Below are 21,544 nucleotides of genomic sequence, written 5' to 3'. Positions count from 1 at the left end.
CTAATCACACACTACCTCACCTAATTCAAACACCACCTCACAATGTTACTGAATGTCATTAATTTAAAATTACTTGAAGCAGGAACTTACCTATCTGCCTCAGACCCTGGTTACCTGTAGACTGTAGTCGAACTATCTCTTGCATAGCTCGCTATAGCATCCCTGCCAGTATGGGACACATTTTCTTTAATATGTAGTTTCCATTGACATTAAACACTGTAATAGTTATATTATTGGTAGATGGCAGCCAGTGGTTGCCTGCAGATACCACTGCAGAGAGAGAGAGAGAGAGAGAGAGAGAGAGAGAGAGAGAGAGAGAGAGAGAGAGAGAGAGAGAGAGAGAAAGAGAGAGAGAGGATATTTGTTTAAGTATTGCTGTTCAGTAATACCCCAGCAAGGTCTTTGTCATACTGACCACTTTCCACAAAGCCCTTTTAGTACATGTCCAAGCCCCATGATGATGAGCTATGTTTGGGAAAGAATTGGATTTGAAGTACCCAGTTTGTTTTTTCCGATGCTTTGCAATGAAAGCTTTCTTCTCCATTGTGACTGTACTCTGACCCTCTAACCCTGCTTGTCTAGCCACAGCCTTGGCTGCTACCATTTGGATGATCACATGACCATGTCATGTGCAAAGTGCTGGCAATGGCCAGGATGCAGGTGGCTGGGAGAAACAAGGCAGGGTTCTGTTTCCCTGTCGCTTGCAAACAGCTAAACGGAACAAGTCTGCCACTGTCGTTCGCCATGAGGTCCGTCACGAGCAGTATGTGCTTCCATTCAAGGAAAAAAAATATAAGGAAGGGGAGGGGGGGAATCTCCAAATAAAATAGTTTTATAAACAGTTGAAAATCCTAATCTGCAATTCTTACCTTCCCCCCACCTCCCCCCACAGAGAGCTCTAAGAAAGGCCAAGCCCAATTAGAGCAGCTACACTTTCCAATCGGTCCTTTAATTTATTTGCAACTTTGAAGCGAACCAGAAGGCAGGGGGTTTAATCTGCTGTATGCAGGGCAGGGCTGAGTGCTCGCCGAGGTTACAGGCACAGTGGGCTGCCCCGGTCCGAGCCACGCAGATGTGTCAGCTCGGAGCCCTGCCCTGGCAAAGCCTGCTGGGGGGTCGTGACCTTTACAGAATTGATGCTTCTACATGTCAGAATCAATACAGGTCAAGCGCAAGCAGTGGCCTTCCGAGGGGGAGAGAGGGCAAGGCACGGGCTCATAGCTCATAGAGCAGGTTTAGAAAGGGAACCAATAAAGTAGAAAATACACTGGCATGCACAAAGCACAGCTAAGTATAATGAAACACAGTGAAAGCACGGTAAAGCATAGGTAAGCATTGTAAAGAATAACATGTTTTGTTTTGCCACAATGCAGAGTTGTAATGACTCGAGTCAATGACTCGACTCGACTCAGAATCAAGTCGCAATTTTTCATGACTCAACTCGACTCGAGTCATTGCCGTCAAATGACTCGACTCGACTCCCTGCTCAAAGGACTCTAATTGACTTGTCTCCCTGCTCAAAGGACTCGATTGACTCGACTCCCTGCTCAAAGGACTTGACTCGACTCCCTGCTCAAAGGACTCGACTCGACTCCCTGTTCAAAGGACTCGACTCGACTCCCTGCTAAAAAGACGTGACTCATGACTCAACTCCCTGATCAAAGGACGTGACTCGACTCGACTCCCTGCTCAAAAGACATGACTCGTGACTTGACTCGACTCCCTGCTCAAAAGACATGACTCGTGACTCGACCCTGCTCAAAGGACATGACTCGACTCGACTCGATTCCCTGCTCAAAGGACTCGACTCGACTCCCTGCTAAAAGCACATGACTCGACTCCCTGCTCAAAGGACTCGACTCGACTCGACTCCCTGCTCAAAAGACTCGACTTGACTCCCTGCTCAAAAGACTCGAGTCATGCAAAATATAATATAACTGACTATACACATCACAAAGAAATCACGCCGTCCTGTCGAAAAAGTTAGTAAATGATTGCAAAATGCAGCCGACAACTGCTGCGCGTGCACATTAGTATTTTACCTCAGACACGAGCAGAAGAAAAATTAGACGGGCCTGTGGGACTATCTCATTTTACGCATGCGCAATGCGCCAGGGGACACAGGTTTCTGAGGGGGTACGAATTGGTTAAAACACCTGTTAACTCACGATGTAACTCAGAAATGAGTTCAGATAAAACCTGCACCAACGGGCCGTTCGCATAAATTCCGCTTGCCTCTGAATTAATGAAAATACTTTGAAGCCACTCTAAAATGTACAAAACGGTATCATCACTGGTATTAGTTTCTAGCATACTTCTCGCTAGATCAATTTTTGTGTCGAGTGCAGTTCTGTAGCTGAGTCGTTTTGTCGGGCCTAGCAGCTCAACCATGTGAACATAATAGGCCTACAATAAAATAAAAACCGTTGTAAAAAAAAAAACTAACAAAAAAAAAACTTTTTTACATACTAAACAGGTAAAACAACAAGACCGTTTTTAATTTCTACAGACGGCACAAGATAGGTACCGTATTTCAGTTTGAAAACCAAAGCCTCTCATTGACTGAACAGGTTAACAGTAACAAGGAGGAACACCGATCTCCCCGATGTGGAAGGGGTGGAATGGGCGGGGTGGATGGGATTGATTGACAATTTGCAAGTGCATGCATTGAATGGATAAAAAGCACATCGAATGACAAAGTGCACACCTAATGGATAATAGTTACAAAGCCAATAAAATTGTACATGATAGATAAGCTCTAAAAATAGAGAGCTTTTAAGATTTCTTCTTTAGTTTAATTACATTAAAAGTGGCATATGGAACGTTTGGTTTTTACTAGTAAAAAGCAACGCACAAGCAGTTTTATGGTTTGTTTATTGATAAATATATTGACATAGGTTAAAAGTTAACAAGTTATACTCTACTATAAATCAATGTTTTATTCAGAATTAAACTTAAAGGGCAATTTAAAAATAGCTACAAAACATCAACTCCCTTAAGAGATATGGTGTTCAAACATAGATAAAATATACAACCATACATACATTAAATAAAGAGAATAGTGAGCACAAATACTTCCCAAATTACTTACTTTTCAAGCTTTCACCAGGCAACATTTTACTTATTAGAAACGTTTTAGATGCATTCATTGCCTTTATTTGTGTGCTAACAAAACCTGAAAAATAACTCCTAATCGGAGCTTTTTCTACCGTGTTGTTTAATTTGCCCTGGCATTATTTTTTAAAATATCGAATATCGACTACCTACTTATTTTGGAAAAATACCGCTTGCATTGTGCCTAAGTTTTTAATTAATTCAGATTCTCATTTTAGCCGTTGAAAAAAACTAAAAACCTACCGGTATAAATTAGTGCCAGTTACCGGTGCTATGTTTTGAATGCAGTTTATTCATATTGTCGCTTTACAGTCCTGGCAGGGTGTATAATTGTTAAAAAGTAACTCCACCACCGCAGGTATTTTTAGTGTACTCTCAGTGTTGTTGTTTAGTTTTTTTGGTGTCTGTTACAAAACTCAGAAATTACTATTTTCCTCAGGACTTTCTGTGATCAGTGATCAGAAATCTGTCTTGCTTCCCGCCTACACATTTGATTCCTGCGCTCCCTGCTGGTTATGACGTTATGATCACAGAATGGAGCTATAGACTAGAAAGGTGTTTTCTATTTCCTTAGCAGCTGTCTTAACAACCAGGCAGGTATGGGAGGTGAAAGTAACAACAATTAAATAATGAATGACAACTCATTACATGTTAAATTTAAGCAAGCATCGAATATTCAATTTTAGCATCAAATAATAAGTACTAGCATTAAATATTAAATTCGTGTATCAAATGTTAAATTTTAACATCAAATGAGCTTTATACATTCGATGTGCGCTTCATCCATTCAATGTGCCTTTTATAGCCTAGGCAACGTGCATCTCTGCCATACAAAAGCGCACAATAATTTCCAGTTGCACTATTTGGAATTCGTGTTATTTTTTTATTATTATTTTTTTTTTCTGGTTTTCTTTTAGTAGCCTAGCTAATGGCTTTCTGTAGGTGACATTTTGTTTTCGGTAAGAACTCAATAAGGGACATTCAGTCGTTAAGGAAGACCATTTCATTTTAAATGTTTTGTTTATTTTATTTTTAAAATTGTAACCTACAGTATTCGTTGCCTTTTTAAATGGTGGGTGTAGTTGTTTTGAACAAAAAATATGAAGAAAACGTTATTCATTGTTATTAATAGACCAGAGTTTGAGACGCCTTAACAAATGGTTACGCAGCACAATGAGTCAACAAAGACTCACACATCTTGCCATTGTATGCATGTCCACCTTGACATACTTGACAGTCTGGATGTTGTATCCCTTATGAGGAATTTTGTAGGCATGACACCGGAGCGCAAATCAGTGTTTGGAATAGCCGAATCTACACAGATCAATTTTATGTTATGTACAGTTAAGGATGGGTTGATGTTTTATTCCCGACACGTGTTTCATTCTGTTACTGTTTTTAAAAGTAATGTATTTGAAATAAAGTGTAAGCTTTGGGGACATTGTTTCTATAGCTGTTGCAAACATTTATTTCCTTCTCGTTTTTGAATAGTCTACAATGTAGCCGCTACGTATTGCAAACAATACACTGCAATGGTATACAATCATTCAGCTTGTGAATTGACATGACCTGTCGAACAGAATTAAAGCGTTACAGTGCCTAAGATGAATGTATTGTATTAGTATATCAATATTTTAATAAGACATGCAAGGAGGTCGTTACATTTTTTATGTAACATATGTTTGGAACGCAGTTATTAATGCTTTACCTTGTTGGTTTTTAGTGTTAGGCTACACAAAGTATTTTTTTTTTTTTTTTTTTGACATTTCATGCCACTGTGTTATTCCTTATAAAACTCACTTGGTTTGGTCTCTGCATATATGATTATGAAATGCACAAAAACGACTATTTTATATACATTTAGAAATCATTAAAAAAAAAAAAAAAAACACGCCCCCCCCCCCTCCTTTTTTGAAATTCGTTCCCGCGCCTCTGTACTAAGATAACAACTACCTAGCCTAAGTTTAATTAATCGTTTTTGAAATCTACCAGCGGCTTCTGTTGCATACACACCGCTGATAATAGTGCAGACTGTGGGCCAAACCAATGTTTGTGTTGGGGTGCGTATTTTATTTTAATCAATGTCGTCCTTCTGGAGTCCTCGGAATGCCTTTTATTATTATTATTATTATTATTATTATTATTATTATTATTATTATTATTATTATTATTATTATTATTATTATTTATTTCTTAGCAGACACCCTTATCCAGGGCAATTTACAATCTTAAGCAAATACATTTCAAGTGTTACAGTACAAGTAATACAATAAGAGCAAGATAAATACAATGACTTTGGTTCAAGCAAGTACAAGTGTGACAAAATACAATTCAATACTACAGCAGATAACAGTGACAGTGATAATTACATCAAGATATGATTAACTACAAAATACTACAGATTAAACACTTGGCAGATTGCAGTACTCTGAAGTACAGGATTAAATGCAGTAAAATAGGGGGCAGATAAGAGCAAATAAAGCGCAATTAAGGAAGGGTGATAGTGTCCCAGGGGAAAAACAGAGGAGTTCTACAGGTGCTGTCTGAAGAGGTGAGTCTTAAGGAGGCGCCGGAATGTGGTCAGGGACTGGGCGGTCCTGACATCTGTAGGTAGGTCATTCCACCACTGTGGAGCGAGGGTGGAGAAAGAGCGGGCTCTGGAGGCAGGGGAGCGTAGAGGAGGTAGAGCCAGTCTTCTAGTGCAGGCGGAGCGGAGAGGTCGAGTGGGGGTGTAGGGAGAGATGAGGGTCTGGAGGTAGCTGGGTGCAGTCTTGTCAAGGCATCTGTAGGCATCTGTTTTAATTTGTTTTTGTTTTTTAAAACAATTTAAATGCAATACCATAACAAAATATGTGTACAGGCTTTTTTAAAATTTATTATTTGTCCTGTGGTTGCCTTTAATTATTTTTTTCTGCACGTTTGTATATGATGTAGAATACGTGATTGTAAACATCTAACACTAGTACCTACAATACTCTTTCAAATAAACGTTATGATTTTAAATGTGCGGTTCTTAAGGAAGGTATTATTGCCATTGCTTGCGCCCAGACACCTTGCATTGTTTAGTTATGTGTAGTACAGACACTCTTTTTATATGCTTTTTTTTATTTGGGTGTTTATTTTACACATTTTAATGATTGTGTTATAAAAATAGAAGATGGGCTGCAGCTTCGCTCTTGTGGTTTTATAATATTCAAGAACCCCTGGATGGAATTGTTCTCTGCTGGTTGCCAGTGGCATGGTCCCTTCCTAACACTTCTTCTCTGCGCTTTTCCACAGCGTACAAGACCGTGTGTGCTGTGAACGGGCCGCTGGTCATCCTGGACAATGTGAAGGTATGCAATGTCTGGACTGCAGTCACTGTTTCAGGGGCGTCTTGGATTCAACACATGTGCTTATTACAGGACTACCATCAAAAACTGCTTTCTACATTATTTTATTTTTTTTATCGAAAATGTTCTGGAAAACCCAAAGGCACAAACATTTCCGTTTTCATTGTTGGGGAAGGAAATTACATTTTAGATGTTTTCCAAGACTGTTTAATATCCATTAACTCAGGACACACTGAGAACACGCATGAAATGAAGTTTGGAAAGGTCACCCAGAACTGCCCAGATTCTGACTGTGTCATTATACACGTTTTCAATAATAAAAACACAGTTAAGTATAATAAAAGAATAGTGAAATAATGATAAAGCATAGGTAAGCATTGCAAAGCACAGAGAGGTATGACAAAGCATATACAAAACAAAAAAAACATATCAAACAATGGTAATCTAAGGTATATGCCTAGTAGAATCATGAGAAAAACACGGGGAAAGCTGTACTGTGCAAAATGATATTGGTAAACATTAATACTATTAATACCGATATGAGCCAGGGGGTATCTCGTTAAACTTGTTGATGTATCAGAGATATTTTATAGAATATTTATTGTACACTGTAATGCAGGATAGTCTGCTGGGATGTCCCAGTACTTAATTGGCATCCGATCAGCGGTCCTATAACCCCCTACCCCCCACCCCCCACCCCCAGCCCCAGCAAATGTGTGTGATTACTAATTACATTGTAATACATGCCTTCTCCTGTTTGCACCCCTGTCATTCAGGACACAGCCATGGGGGAAAGGGGCCTTTCACAAAATTAAGCATGAATGAAAGTAACAACGTTATTTAAAAAGAGGCTACTAGCACAGAGACTGTCAGGTCACAAAAGGCAGCCCAGCCCCTCCGACTCTCCTGACATCCTGGCCCACCCTGAGCACACAAGAGGGTCAGTGAGTCAGAAAGATTCTGAGCCGCCCTCCATACAGCCTCTCTTTACAGACCCTCTCAGCCTGCTCCCTCCCGGCTCAAGGTCTTGTTTAACAAGCCCATTTGGGTGTAGGGCTTGATCAGACTACTTCCTCATTAGCGCCTCCCCTAATGAGCTCTCGGCTCTCAAGCTGGGCTGGCTGCACCTGGAGAGTTCATCTCCCCTGCAGAGTAAGATGGGATACCTACAGACCACCCAGCATCTCCTCTTCGACCCTCACTACAGGACACGGGCCAGCTGACCCTGAAGCATGCACCTGAGTCTGGTGTTTGTTTGTGCTAACTCAAGCAAACCATTCAATGTAATGATGCACACAGGAGGAGATGTGGAATGTGTTTAGTGGGCAGCATTAGGCTTAGGAAGGAGCATACAGATATGCAAGAAAGGGAGGGACTCAGTTTGGGGTTAGGGGTATGGGTGTAGAAGGGAAAAGCTGTCAATAGAGGTAGTTCTGAGGGGTATTGGTTGATGTACTGTGTTATTCCATGCTGTCATATGGCAGGGGATTAGTTAAAATCTTATTGTGAGAATGGTGTTTTTTAAGCAGCATTTGCAATGAAGGTGCATGGGATAGGCCAAGGTTTTGAAGGCTTTGTATACAGTATCTAAGTTTATAAATTGTGTAGATTATGGAGTCAAACAAATTGTTAAAGAGATGGTCCTATACTACTACTGAGATTAAATTATTTTGTTATCATTTGTGCTGCATTGAGAAATATTCACTTAGTTTTAAAACAGTTTGTGTGAACTCTGGAGTTTGAGAAACTTTGAAAAACATATATGCATTACATAATACAGTAGATACATAGACAGGAAACTTGTGCATTTGATGCCAGGCTATGGCAGTGCCACCATTGGACATGCCACCCACTGACCTGCATCCACTACTCTCACCCCGGACATGCCTTTCCAACAAGTTAGTAAAAACGAGTCTAGCGCCATCCAAAGGCCTCCGGAGAGTACTGCAAACACAGATCCAAATAAGGTTAAAAAAAGGTCATAATCATTATTATTGTTATTTCCTCTCTTTTTCCAGTTCTCCAAGTTTGCAGAGATTGTGAATTTCACCCTCCCTGACGGGACAGTGAGGAGTGGACAGGTGCTGGAGGTGTCCGGATCCAAAGCCATTGTGCAGGTAAGCAGCAAGAAGACTTCCATAGAGAATGTTTCACTGGATTGAATTTGCATGGTGCCCTTATAAAAGCAGAGTCAGAACATTCTGAATATTCATTCCCCCTAGGAACTAACCTCCAGTTGGCAGAAACCACACTGAAGAGGCCTTGTGGTTAATTACAGACCACATAACTCTTGTATGTACATCTTATCCTGTGCACATATGTCATCCTATGTATAGAACACCACAAAACAGAAATACATTTGATAGTGGCTCAAAACAAAACACGGCACAACAAAACACGCACACACATACCTGGTCCTTTTTGTAAAATGGATCATCCTATTAACTTCACTCTTTCTTTCAATTTTGATTAACTTGACACATGTTTCTTTGGCTGCGTAACGTCTTTGGATGCCCCATGTACCCCCCCTCCCCCCCCCCCCCTCCTTAGACGCCTTGCTCACTAAATATTTTGGTGTCTTATGATAGGTTATCGTCTCCACTTTCCAGAAACACTAAATATTTGAATGACTTAGTTGTGGTGACTTAGTTACAGTTACCCAATTATGTTAATATGCAAAATAAATACATAAATAAAATAAAATAAATAATAATACAAAAATAATGTTTTTACTGTTTTAAGTAGGTGTTTAGTTAAATGGGGTTCTTACAGGCAAAACATATTTTGTAAATACTAGACAGCAGTTGACTAATATAATTATTTGAATGTATTATTTATTTGAATGTATTATTCATTTTATTATTTATCTTTTTGGCATTGTGGTTGTGTGTGGCAAAGTGCCCCGCCCCTGTGTGCATTTGTGTGTTCTGTGTTGTGTATATGCGTGCGTGTGTAAATGTTGGTGTATAGTCATTGGTACACGGGATATAAACGGGTCTGTGTTTCACGTGTATTTAAAAAGTGTAGATTTGTATTTAGGCACGGGATTGCACATCACGCACGTGCATTTAAAATATAATATGTGAACACGGGGTTTCACGTAATGAATTCACGTGCTGGGATTCAAGTGAGTAATTAATTAGTAATTGAATCCCAGCACAACAGTATATATAGATGCACGTTTCTGTCACTCAAGGTTAGGTGTTCGGTGAGTGGAGAACGGGATTGGAGACGGAGGTAAATGTTAGGAAAAAGAATAATAAGAAGAGTAATAGTTAACGTGTTTTCACTCACCGTGTTTGTTCGTCTGTCTGTCCTGCACCGTCCGTTTACTGTTTAGTCCGTTTTGTTTATATGTTTCTTTTGGCTACCAGTGCCGTGTCCTGTTTTGTGTTCTGTTCAAACCTTTTATTTTCTGTGCTGTTAATTATTAAATGCTGAGCGCGATCACGCGCTCAGCTTAAACAAACCACATCTCTCTGTGTATTCCTTCCTGCTTCCGGTCTGACGCCACCCACTCTGGCCGTCTTTGTGACACGTGGTGTCAGAAGTGGGGTAGCCGCGCCTCCAAGCGTCAGACCAGGAGGGGTCTGGGAAAAAAAAAAAAAAAAAGTCAATGGCAGAAGACGCCATCAAACTGCGGGGCTGGTTCCTAGAGAATGCTGGGCTGGAGGCCCAGTCTCTGCCCATAATCGTCCGGGCCCTGTGGATGATGGACAGTGAGAGATGGGAGGCCTATCAGGAGGAACACACCCCAAACACCTTGGAGGAAGGTGTGGAGTTTCTCCTCAGCTACCTGGAGGCAACGATAAAAGGAACAGCAGCCCAGGTAGCAGGCCCACCAGCAGAGGGTGAATGCCTGCTGTCCCCATCTCCACCAGCAGAGGGTGAGTACCTGCTGTCCCCATCTCCACCAGCAGAGGGTGAATGCCTGCTGGTTTTGCCTCCACAGCCCAAATGGGAGGAGCCTGAGCGTCCACAGCCCAAATGGGAGGAGCCTGAGCGTCCACAGCCCAAGCGGGAGGAGCCTGAGCGTCCACAGCCCAAGCGGGAGGAGCCTGAACGTCCTACGCCTGAGTGGGAGGAGCCCGAACATCCTACGCCTGAGTGGGAGGAGCCCGAACGTCCTACGCCTGAGTGGGAGGAGCCCGAACGTCCTACGCCTGAGTGGGAGGAGCCCGAACGTCCTACGCCTGAGTGGGAGGAGCCCGAACGTCCTACGCCTGAGTGGGGGGAGCCCGAACGTCCACAGCCCAAGAGGGGGGAGTCGGTGCGTCCACAGCCCAAAAGGGAGGAGTCGGTGCGTCCACAGCCCAAAAGGGAGGAGTCGGTGCGTCCACAGCCCAAAAGGGAGGAGTCGGTGCGTCCACAGCCCAAAAGGGAGGAGTCGGTGCGTCCACAGCCCAAAGGGAGGCAAGTCGGGGCTTCCACAGCCCTGGGACCCAAGCCACCAGCAGAGGGAAAATGCCTGCTGGTTCAGCCCCAAGAGCCGGAAGGGGAGGGGTTACAGGCTCAACCCCCTGAAAATTTTTGGGGGGGAGAAGGGCAGGATGCTGGTGTCCCCCAGCAGCCTCTCGCTATGCTGCTGAAGGCAGCACGGCGCGCACATGCCCAGCCGCCACAGCAGAGGGAGCCAGCACCGCCAGGAGCAGAGGAGCAGGAGCTGCCTCTGCCTCCGCCACCACCACCGCAAGGAGCAGAGGAGCAGGAGCTGCCTCTGCCTCCGCCACCACCACCGCAAGGAGCAGAGGAGCAGGAGCTGCCTCTGCCTCCGCCACCACCACCGCAAGGAGCAGAGGAGCAGGAGCTGCCTCTGCCTCCGCCACCACCACCGCAAGGAGCAGAGGAGCAGGAGCTGCCTCTGCCTCCGCCACCACCACCGCCAGGAGCAGAGGAGCTGGAGCTGCCTCTGCCTCCACCACCGCCAGGAGCAGAGGAGCTGGAGCTGCCTCTGCCTCCACCACCGCCAGGAGCAGAGGAGCTGGAGCTGCCTCTGCCTCCGCCACCGCCTGGAGCAGAGGAGCTGGAGCTGCCTCTGCTGCCCGTACCTCCGCAGGGAGTACGGTGGCCGGAGCCCCAGAAAGGGGAGCTGCCGGCCACGAAGAAGGGGGATGAGGTCTGGAGACCACTTTCCCCAGCAGCAGTTTCGCTGCAGGAGTTCTTGTGGCCGGAGCCCCACAGGAGGGAGCTGCCGGCTATGAAGAAGGGGGAGGTCGGGGGACCACCTGCCCCCGCAGCTTTTTCGCTGCAGGACGGGACCAGCATGCTGTCAGCCGTGCCACTACCGGCAGGGGAGCTGACAGCATGTCCAGCCATGGGCCCACTAAAGCCTCCCTTCCCAGCCCGAGACTTTGGCCGGGACTGCTGGGTATTTAAGGGGGGAGGTGGCCGTTGAGGCCATGTGTGCTGCGCACAAGGGGGGGTATATGTGGCAAAGTGCCCCGCCCCTGTGTGCATTTGTGTGTTCTGTGTTGTGTATATGCGTGCGTGTGTAAATGTTGGTGTATAGTCATTGGTACACGGGATATAAACGGGTCTGTGTTTCACGTGTATTTAAAAAGTGTAGATTTGTATTTAGGCACGGGATTGCACATCACGCACGTGCATTTAAAATATAATATGTGAACACGGGGTTTCACGTAATGAATTCACGTGCTGGGATTCAAGTGAGTAATTAATTAGTAATTGAATCCCAGCGCAACAGTATATATAGATGCACGTTTCTGTCACTCAAGGTTAGGTGTTCGGTGAGTGGAGAACGGGATTGGAGACGGAGGTAAATGTTAGGAAAAAGAATAATAAGAAGAGTAATAGTTAACGTGTTTTCACTCACCGTGTTTGTTCGTCTGTCTGTCCTGCACCGCCCGTTTACTGTTTAGTCCGTTTTGTTTATATGTTTCTTTTGGCTACCAGTGCCGTGTCCTGTTTTGTGTTCTGTTCAAACCTTTTATTTTCTGTGCTGTTAATTATTAAATGCTGAGCGCGATCACGCGCTCAGCTTAAACAAACCACATCTCTCTGTTTATTTACTTCCTGCTTCTGGTCTGACGCCACCCACTCTGGCCGTCTTTGTGACATTGTGTTTTTACATTTTTTATATTTTGTGATTTAGGATGTAATAAATATGGGAGAGAGGTTCGTTACTGATACACTAGTAGTTTAGTTTTTCTCTACGATGCGTCTCAAAGTAGATGTAAATGGTTCGTACCAAAGGTAGGCTGTTTTTTTTTGTTTGTTTGTTTTTGTCTTGGCACGGTGTATGGCGCTACATATTTGCTGGTCTCATTTCCTATGATGCTTAAGTTTTCTTCTTATTCGGCCAGCTTCTTATCCACATTCCAGCTTCTTATTCGCATCCCGCAAACGTAACCCCAATTTATTAAGTAACCAGTGTATTTCAGGGGTACAATCGCTTTAGACCACTTATTTCAAAGTTGACTCTCACAGAGGGGGAAGCCCTCTCTGTCCCACATATGTATTTATCCCAGCCGAAAACAGGTTTTGGTCCAGAAACTGCGGGCAAACATGGCACAGATTGCAAGTTGTCCAATAACGCAAATTGAATAAGTAAGCAACCCCAGTTACTTAATTGGATAACATGCCAACTTGCTATCTGTGCCACGTTTCCCACTGTTTTTGTATCAAAATCTGTTTTGGGCCCGGATATATCAAGGAGACCGGGGACAGTTGTACCATTTTTTACCTTTCTCTCCATTACTCACGGATGATTTGAGCTATACTTTGATACAAACAACTTACATCTGTCCTCTACCAATCCCCATAATTATCCTGTTTGAAGAGATGATTTACATATGGCAAGAGGGCTTGAAATGTAAGGTGTCCGATGTTACAACTGACCCCATGGCCAGGGTCAGTTGTAAGGGGGTTGGGGTCAGATGCAACATTTTGTGAAAAATAATTAAATAAATAACAACACGTTTCATTTAACTCAAGAATTGAATGTTTTATTGAATAAGATCAATTTTCACATGAAGCAAATATTTTTGTTTTTATTTAACTCAAACACTGAGTATCTTTATTGAAAAATAAACATGTTCGCAAGACATTTTTTTGTCCTACTTTTAAAACGTTTTAACATCCCTAATATTATAGGCCTTATCAAGCAAGAATATGTCACTCTGAGTCACAATTGTGATGTAGGAACATTTTGTTTCCTTCAGTGCAAGATTCGTGTGCCCAAATATAATTCAGCTAATGGTGTATGGGGTTAATTGTAACACGTGTTACAACTGGTCCCAACCCAGGGAGCCATTACTAAACCTCATGTTCCAGCAAGTAACAACAAAACTAAGACCAATCAATTGTGTCAATTATAAGTACAGAGATCAGGGATGAGAATGCTAAAAGCCTGGATCCATAAACTGGATAACACAGGTATATATCACAAAAAGAAAATTCTGGAACAAATGTACTCAACACAGAGCGTCGGAAAGGGTACAACTCTTTGAATGTGCAGATTATATGCAACATGTTGTTGCTAAATGGCCGGGCTGTACGCATGACGCATTGATATGGACAAACTGTGCCGCTAAAACCATTGGAGAGGAAGGTGGGGCCTCCACCTGCTTTGTCACACTCACGTCTCCACTGTACGGATTTTCTTCTCGTGCGGCTACTATAATCAGCCCATTTTTTAGCCTGTTCTCAAGATATGGCCCTCCAGTCACTTGTAGCACTCATTTTAGCAGCAATTTCAGTCCATTGAACCGTGTTTGCAGTAGACGTTACACGGCCGCCAAGTTTTGCGAACAGTAGGTCCTTGTGGCGTTCCACTTCTTCGAGTTAAACAAATAAACTCGCTTTGCCATAATGCTTTCTCTTCTTAGACGACGTCTTAGCCATTGTTCACCAACAGTTAGAACCACTGATTTTCCTACTTCAACCCACAATGGCCCTTAATTTTTGACATCATCATATAGGGCTCTATACTCAAAGGTGTCGGTGTTTCAGTGTTGTGGTAAACATTTTTCCGAACATTTTTTTTTTTTTTTTTGCACATTGTCGGAAAATCGAAGCGATACTCAAACAAAATCCTCTAAAATAAGGGAATTCAGTGAGCACACATTACTCCTTATATTCTTCTGTACAATCAGTCAATTTAGGATTCAATCCGTGAAAACAAAATGTATATTAACAGGTAGATTGCCTTCCTCCCAGGAAAACAAGACGAAAACAGAACAGCAAAAGCAATGAACTACGATTCAACTGTTTCCAAAGAGAACTTATTACCGGGATGTTCCATGTTTTTACAGGAATCGGCTGAAAACGAGCTCTTCTTGGTTTGGGGTACCATTTATTTTTTTAAAAAAAAAACTAAATTAGCTTCTAAACATTGGAATTGTTAATTCCTGTCATTCCATGTTGTTCATTGTGCACCTTTCCCCCATATCCACCAGTGCAATGGTTTAAGCCAGTAGGTCTGTCCAGATAGGTTTTCTTTTTTTATCTTAAGTTTAATAAGCGGCACGTACGTCGATGCTCAGTATTGTTATACAAACATTTATATATTAGAAGAGGTTGAACTACTACAGTGTACATGAATGAAGGTTGATAGAATAAAAAAATGCAAAACAACCTCAAAATATATATACAGCTCTGGAAAAAATTAAGAGACCACTGCAAAATTATCAGTTTCTCTGGTTTTACTATTTATAGGTATGTGTTTGGGTAAAATGAACATTTTTGTTTTATTCTATAAACTACTGACAACATTTCTCCCAAATTCCAAATAAAAATATTGTCATTTAGAGCATTTATTTGCAGAAAATGACAACTGGTCAAAATAACAAAAAAGATGCAGTGTTGTCAGACCTCGAATAATGCAAAGAAAATAAGTTCATATTCATTTTTAAACAACACAATACTAATGTTTTAACTTAGGAAGAGTTCAGAAATCAATATTTGGTGGAATAACCCTGATTTTCAAGCACAGCTTTCATGCATCTTGGCATGCTCTTCACCAGTCACATTGATGTTGGGTGACTTTATGCCACTCCTGGAGCAAAAATTCAAGCAGCTCGGCTTTGTTTGATGGCTTGTGACCATCCATCTTCCTCTTGATCACATTCCAGAGGTTTTCAATGGGGTTCAGGTCTGGAGATTGGGCTGGCCATGACAGGGTCTTGATCTGGTGGTCCTCCATCCACACCTTGGTTGACCTGGCTGTGTGGCATGGAGCATTGTCCTGCTGGAAAAACCAATCCTCAGAGTTGGGGAACATTGTCAGAGCAGAAGGAAGCATGTTTTCTTCCAGGACAACCTTGTACTTGGCTTGATTCATGCGTCCTTCACGAAGACAAATCTGCCCGATTCCAGCCTTGCTGAAGCACCCCCAGATAGGTCCAATTTTCAGCTTTTCCCAACACCTGGTTGTCTAATGGTTAGACGGAGACCTGGAGAGGCCTACAAGCCACAGTGTCTCGCACCCACTGTGAAACTGATAATTTTGCAGTGGTCTTTTAATTTTTTCCAGAGCTGTATATATATATATATATATATATATATATATATATATATATATATATATATATATATCTTTCGTATTTCAATTCGAAAGCAAATTTGATTCGTATGGAATATAGAAACGCGTGATAAGTGTTCGTAATTGGAGGTGATAACTTGTCGTAAGACCTTTCGTATTTCCACTTACGCATTCGGGATATCCAAACGGGCCCCAACTCTCTACACCCTCAATCTGAAGAATAATACAAGGATACAGCAGAGTAATTCAATACTCATATTGTTATGGTTCTAAAGTTTTTAATACAGTACCTTAAATGGAAAAAGGTACTGTAGCAAAAGCACAGATTTAAAAGTCTGTGAAAACCTGGGTTAACGTAGTGCCTGTTTTAAACTAAATGCATTCGTGCAGCTTGCCTCCTTTGGCTTGAACAAAAAAAAAACTGTGTTTTGTTTAAAACTAAAATGTACTTGCTTTGAAATCTGCCTCACCTTTCTGGATACATTTGTTGGTACAGTAATTGTGCATTCTCTGTGACGAGCATGCCGCTTACAGGAGCGCCTATGTGGTTGCATCGCACTCATGGTTAAGTGATTGCATACTTCCGTTTGAAAGTGGGGTGTTTGGTAGACCGGTCAGTTTTGTAACTTTGGTGTTCATAACTCTGGGGTTCTACTGTAAATGAAATCCAATAATGCCCAGCCAATTTGAATGCGCAAAGAACGTCAATGAGTTATTTGCTTAGCAATGGGCTCAACAACCACGAGCCTGTTCCCAGGGGAGACCAGATTTCGCACCGGCATGATCATCCAGTACTTCCAGATTTAGGACTATACCACTGCTCATGATATGGTTCCCTAACATCAGCAATAAGTTTTGCAGAACAAGTAACAGTGATATAAGACGTTGAGCATTTTACGACTAAAGAAATGTGAAGTATAAAATGTAATTATGTACCATTTTTGCCGCTCCCTTCAATGTGACGCCCTGCGGCAGCCTGTTCTGCCTATATGGTTACGCCGCCCCTGGGTGGGGGAGGAGGTAAATGGGGCATGCATTCTGTATTGTTTATAATGAGCTACACTTTTGGGGTGCTGCTGCTCGTGGAGTACGGCTTGCTCATTAAAATCGTTACTGTTTTTGCAAAGAGGGAGTGATAACCTATCTAGAGATACCTAGATATTCAGTGAGCAAGGCGTCTAGGGGGTAAATTGGGTATCAAAAGACGTGTCCTCCATGCGTTCAGTGTTGGTTATAATGGGCTACATTTTGATTGTCTTTTAAATGGTACCAATATATTTATTGATCAAGATGTGTAAGTGAGTTAAAACACACAGAAAAATGACACGCTGCTTTGTCAACTGCACGGCGAATAAGTAACCAACTTCCACGTACCTCCACGTCACGTGTTGCACTTACTCTGATGGTATCGCTGCAATTAGACCCTGTGACCTACAGCAACAGTACCAGGATTCCGCAGTTTCTACAGACTGAAGCATTTACATATTGTGAATGATATATAATTCAGCGGTTGTTCAATTTCTTCTTAAAATACATTTGAGAGTGACTCTAGTATCACAAGGAAACTGACAATTTGGATGACCAGATCCAACCTAGCAGTTTGGAGTAGTGATTAGGGCTCTGGACTCTTGAACGGAGGATCATGGGTTCAATCCCAAGTGGGAGACACTGCTGTTGTACCCTTGAGCAAGGTACTTTACCTAGATTGCTCTACTAAAAACCAGACTGTCTAAATTGGTAATTGTATGTAAAAATTATATCTTGTAACAATTGTGAGTTGCCCTGGATAAGGGCGTCTGCTAAGAAATAAATAATAATAACCTCTCAGTAAATTGTAAACCCTGTTTCGTGCACCTCATTGCAAAGATAAGTTAGCATAATTTTTAAATTTGTGGGACACATATGTCCCTTGTACCTTAAAGGGTTAACCCTTGCTAGGGCTGCACCTGTAGTTCTGTTCGTGGGTATACGTGCTGTTTCACACACACCTGCACACTCAAAGCCGTTGCAGAGATCTCACGTGGCTGCCTGTCCTTGCTGCGGCAGCCTGACTCAAATACGATAAGTAGAGCTCGCAAAGGTACCCGCGGCATTAAAGGAGTGCAGTTTGGCAGCGCTCCGGCAGAGGTTCTGGCCAGGTTAGCTGTGTGAGAGAGCCTTGTTGTTTTCACAGATTGAGCACAAGGCGTGAGCGGTTCTTCAGGTTGCAAGCCGCAGACAGGCTAGGGAGGCAGGGAAGGAAGGAAGGAGGAAGGGGACAGAGGGGAGGTAGAATAGGTGAAAGGGGAAGGGGAAGCAATTAACCATTTAAGGTACAAGGGACACACGTGTCCCAGTCACACAAATAAAAACAGTTCGAACTTTCTTATTTTTGCAATGAGGTGCACGAAACAGGGTTTCCAGACAGGTTTGATCTGATCGTCCAAATTGTCAGTTTCCATGTGATACTTGAGTCACTCGCAAATGTGTTTTAAGAAGAATCAGTTTGAACATCAATACATAAATACAAACATACATACATAAATAAATAAATAAATAAATAAATAAATAAATCGGAAAGAAATCCCTCTTTGACACTTGACACTCAGTTTGCAATGACACTTTTTACAAAAATAAATGGTTAACAAATGAACCCCTGGGCATTATCAAATCATTTTCTTTCTTTCCATTTTACGTTCTAAATTAGGTATGAACATAAATTACAAATATATTTTCCTAGATTTAGCTTTCTAAATTCTTGGCAACTTCGGTCTCATTTGACAGTATGGTACTTTTTTTCTATAGGCCTTGCCTTAGGAATGACCTTAAGAACATTTTCTGATGTGTTTTGAAAATGCTTAATAGCGCCCGACTGCTCTAAGGGGTCTATTCTGGCTTGGTTTACGCGCGATTTACGCACTGGAAGAAGGGTTTACAGGACCATGAATGGTAAATACAATACCATATGTGAGCATGTAAACCCTTCTTCCACCGCATAAATTGTGCATAAACCAAGTCAGAATAGACCCCTAATTGCGGCGACTGGGTATCAAAGAAGCGATCTATTTTCCATAGTGAAATCAAATTAGTCTTTCCGTTGAATACGCACAGAACAAAAAATACATCTTTAAAAATACATTTAAAAAAACAAAAGAAAAAATGTAATTGTACTGATAGAGTTCTTAATTTGGTGACAAATAAAAAAAATAATTTAGCGCTTTTGTGATTCGTACATTATTGGATGCAGAGCTCCGGAAAAAAAGGCGGGGGGAGGACATGACAGGACATCGTGGTAATTGAAGTTCTGCGCTGGCGATGACATAACGGAAATGAATAGAAAAAAACATGCATGCATGCTAACAATAGCCAAAAAATAACCAATGCACCAAAGACAACAGTAACCCGCCGGATAGTTTTAAAACAAGTGAAATTTGGCTGGAATAATGCCAATCTATCAACACTGGGGGCGTAGCCTAAAGTCGCATGCGAGACGCATGTAGGCCTTAATATTATTAATGTTACCTCAAGTTCAATGTACAAATAAAAGGTGAGTTCGTATAATTTATTTTAGAAAATCTGTATTTGAATTATCCTTCCGGTACTTTAAGCTTTATGACTACACCACTGAGTATGGACAAATGTGACAATATTTTTTTGAGTCATCGTTGAGCCAAATATGTCTTGATCAATTTCAGCCTGGAAAAGCTACGCTCATCAGAAGCAACCGTCACTGGAATGATCTGTCGGCTCATCTGTTTTCATGCATGAACTGCTGTTCTTCCAGCCCGTATCAAAGTTTACAAAGTGTAGTACAGCATAGTAAAAACATAACGAAAGCACGCTAAAGCAAGGCTAGCATGGTAAACCATTGGTAACAAAGTTAACCAGCACAATACAAACAGTACTCAAGGGACACGTTTACTTCTGCACCATTCTGGTTCTCTTAAGAGGAAGAGAACATGATGCAATGTAAATAATATTAATAATCTTCTCCTCCTCCTCCTCCTTCTTCTTGTTCTTGTTCTTGTTCTTGTTCTTGTTCTTCTTCTTCTTCTTCTTCTTCTTCTTCTTCTTCATTGCAAACTTTTATTTATCTATGAACTGCCAAATTTAACAGTTTAATCATTAATTCATTATATTAAATATAATATTAAATCGTGTATAGTTATGGTTCATTTTAATATAGGTGCAATTTTATTTTAATAGCCTTGTTCTTAATAAAGTCATAGTCATAAAACTGTCATAAAACCGCAATCATTCACCAATACAAAGAACACTGCATAATACTAAAACATAAAACTGCAATCATTCACCAATACAAAGAACACTGCATAATACTAAAACATAAAACTGCAATCATTCACCAATACAAAGAACACTGCATAATACTAAAACACAAAACTGCAATCATTCACCAATACAAAGAACACTGCATAATACTAAAACATAAAACCGCAATCATTCACCAATACAAAGAACACTGCATAATACTAAAACATAAAACTGCAATCATTCACCAATACAAAGAACACTGCATAATACTAAAACATAAAACTGCAATCATTCACCAATACAAAGAACACTGCATAATACTAAAACATAAAACTGCAATCATTCACCAATACAAAGAACACTGCATAATACTAAAACATAAAACTGCAATCATTCACCAATACAAAGAACACTGCATAATACTAAAACATAAGACTGCAATCATTCACCAATACAAAGAACACTGCATAATACTAAAACATAAAACTGCAATCATTCACCAATACAAAGAACACTGCATAATACTAAAACATAAAACTGCAATCATTCACCAATACAAAGAACACTGCATAATACTAAAACATAAAACTGCAATCATTCACCAATACAAAGAACTAGCCAGTTCTTTTTGTACTTTATAATTAATTAATTAATTAATTAATTAATTAATTAATTAATAGTAACTGTACCGCATTTGCCGATCAACATTGAACCTACTTTTCGTTTTAGGTTTATAAATTATTGATATTATTGGTTTTGAATAGGCTGGGCTATTGATAAGGATTTCAATTGACTTAGAAACAGATTGTATTCCGTTTTGTTTTTAGTCATTTTTCTTGATTGTGTGTGTGCGTGTGCGCGCGCGTGTGTGTGTATTTGCTATGTTCAAATACCCATAGCACATTGCCTTGTATAGGACCGGTTCATTTATTTATTTTGCATATTTGTATTACTTTGTTTTGTAACACATTTTAATAAATCAATAAATAGTAGGCTTATATGATCTTAACTATTTATTGTGTTTTAAATAATTCGTAAATATATTTACTACCAGAATCAACATTATTATTATTATTATTATTATTATTATTAGTAGTAGTAGTAGTAGTAGTAGTAGTAGTAGTAGTAGTAGTAGTAATCCTAGTCGTAGTAGTAGTGTTATTATTATTCGATAAAAGTAAATCACGTATTTCTTAATATCCGACTGTAACTCTTCTCATTGTTGTTTTTGTTGAGAATATGTCACTTTCCGGTTTCAGAAATAATTGCTTTGAAAAAAAATAAGAATGTTCCTATTGGTTTTTTTTAGCTTCAAGGCGCACAGCTAGTAAGAATGAAATTATCT

The 21,544-nt window shown here is 41.1% G+C and overlaps 1 protein-coding gene across 1 annotated transcript in view; it reads left to right on the top strand.

Moving 5' to 3' along the window:
• The window catches only part of LOC117408467 (V-type proton ATPase subunit B-like), a 59,216-nt gene that overhangs the window by 18,853 nt on the left and 18,819 nt on the right, over positions 1–21,544 (top strand). The window contains exons 2-3 of the mRNA XM_059003475.1: positions 6,394–6,449; positions 8,465–8,563. Coding sequence (XP_058859458.1) covers positions 6,394–6,449; positions 8,465–8,563 — 155 coding nt within the window. The remainder of the gene's footprint in view (positions 1–6,393; positions 6,450–8,464; positions 8,564–21,544) is intronic.

This window comes from Acipenser ruthenus, chromosome 2 (assembly GCF_902713425.1).
Source record: "Acipenser ruthenus chromosome 2, fAciRut3.2 maternal haplotype, whole genome shotgun sequence".
Taxonomy (NCBI): Eukaryota; Metazoa; Chordata; class Actinopteri; order Acipenseriformes; family Acipenseridae; genus Acipenser; species Acipenser ruthenus.
The sequence above is the reverse complement of the archived record's forward strand: the minus strand, read 5'-3'. Positions and strand labels throughout refer to the sequence as shown.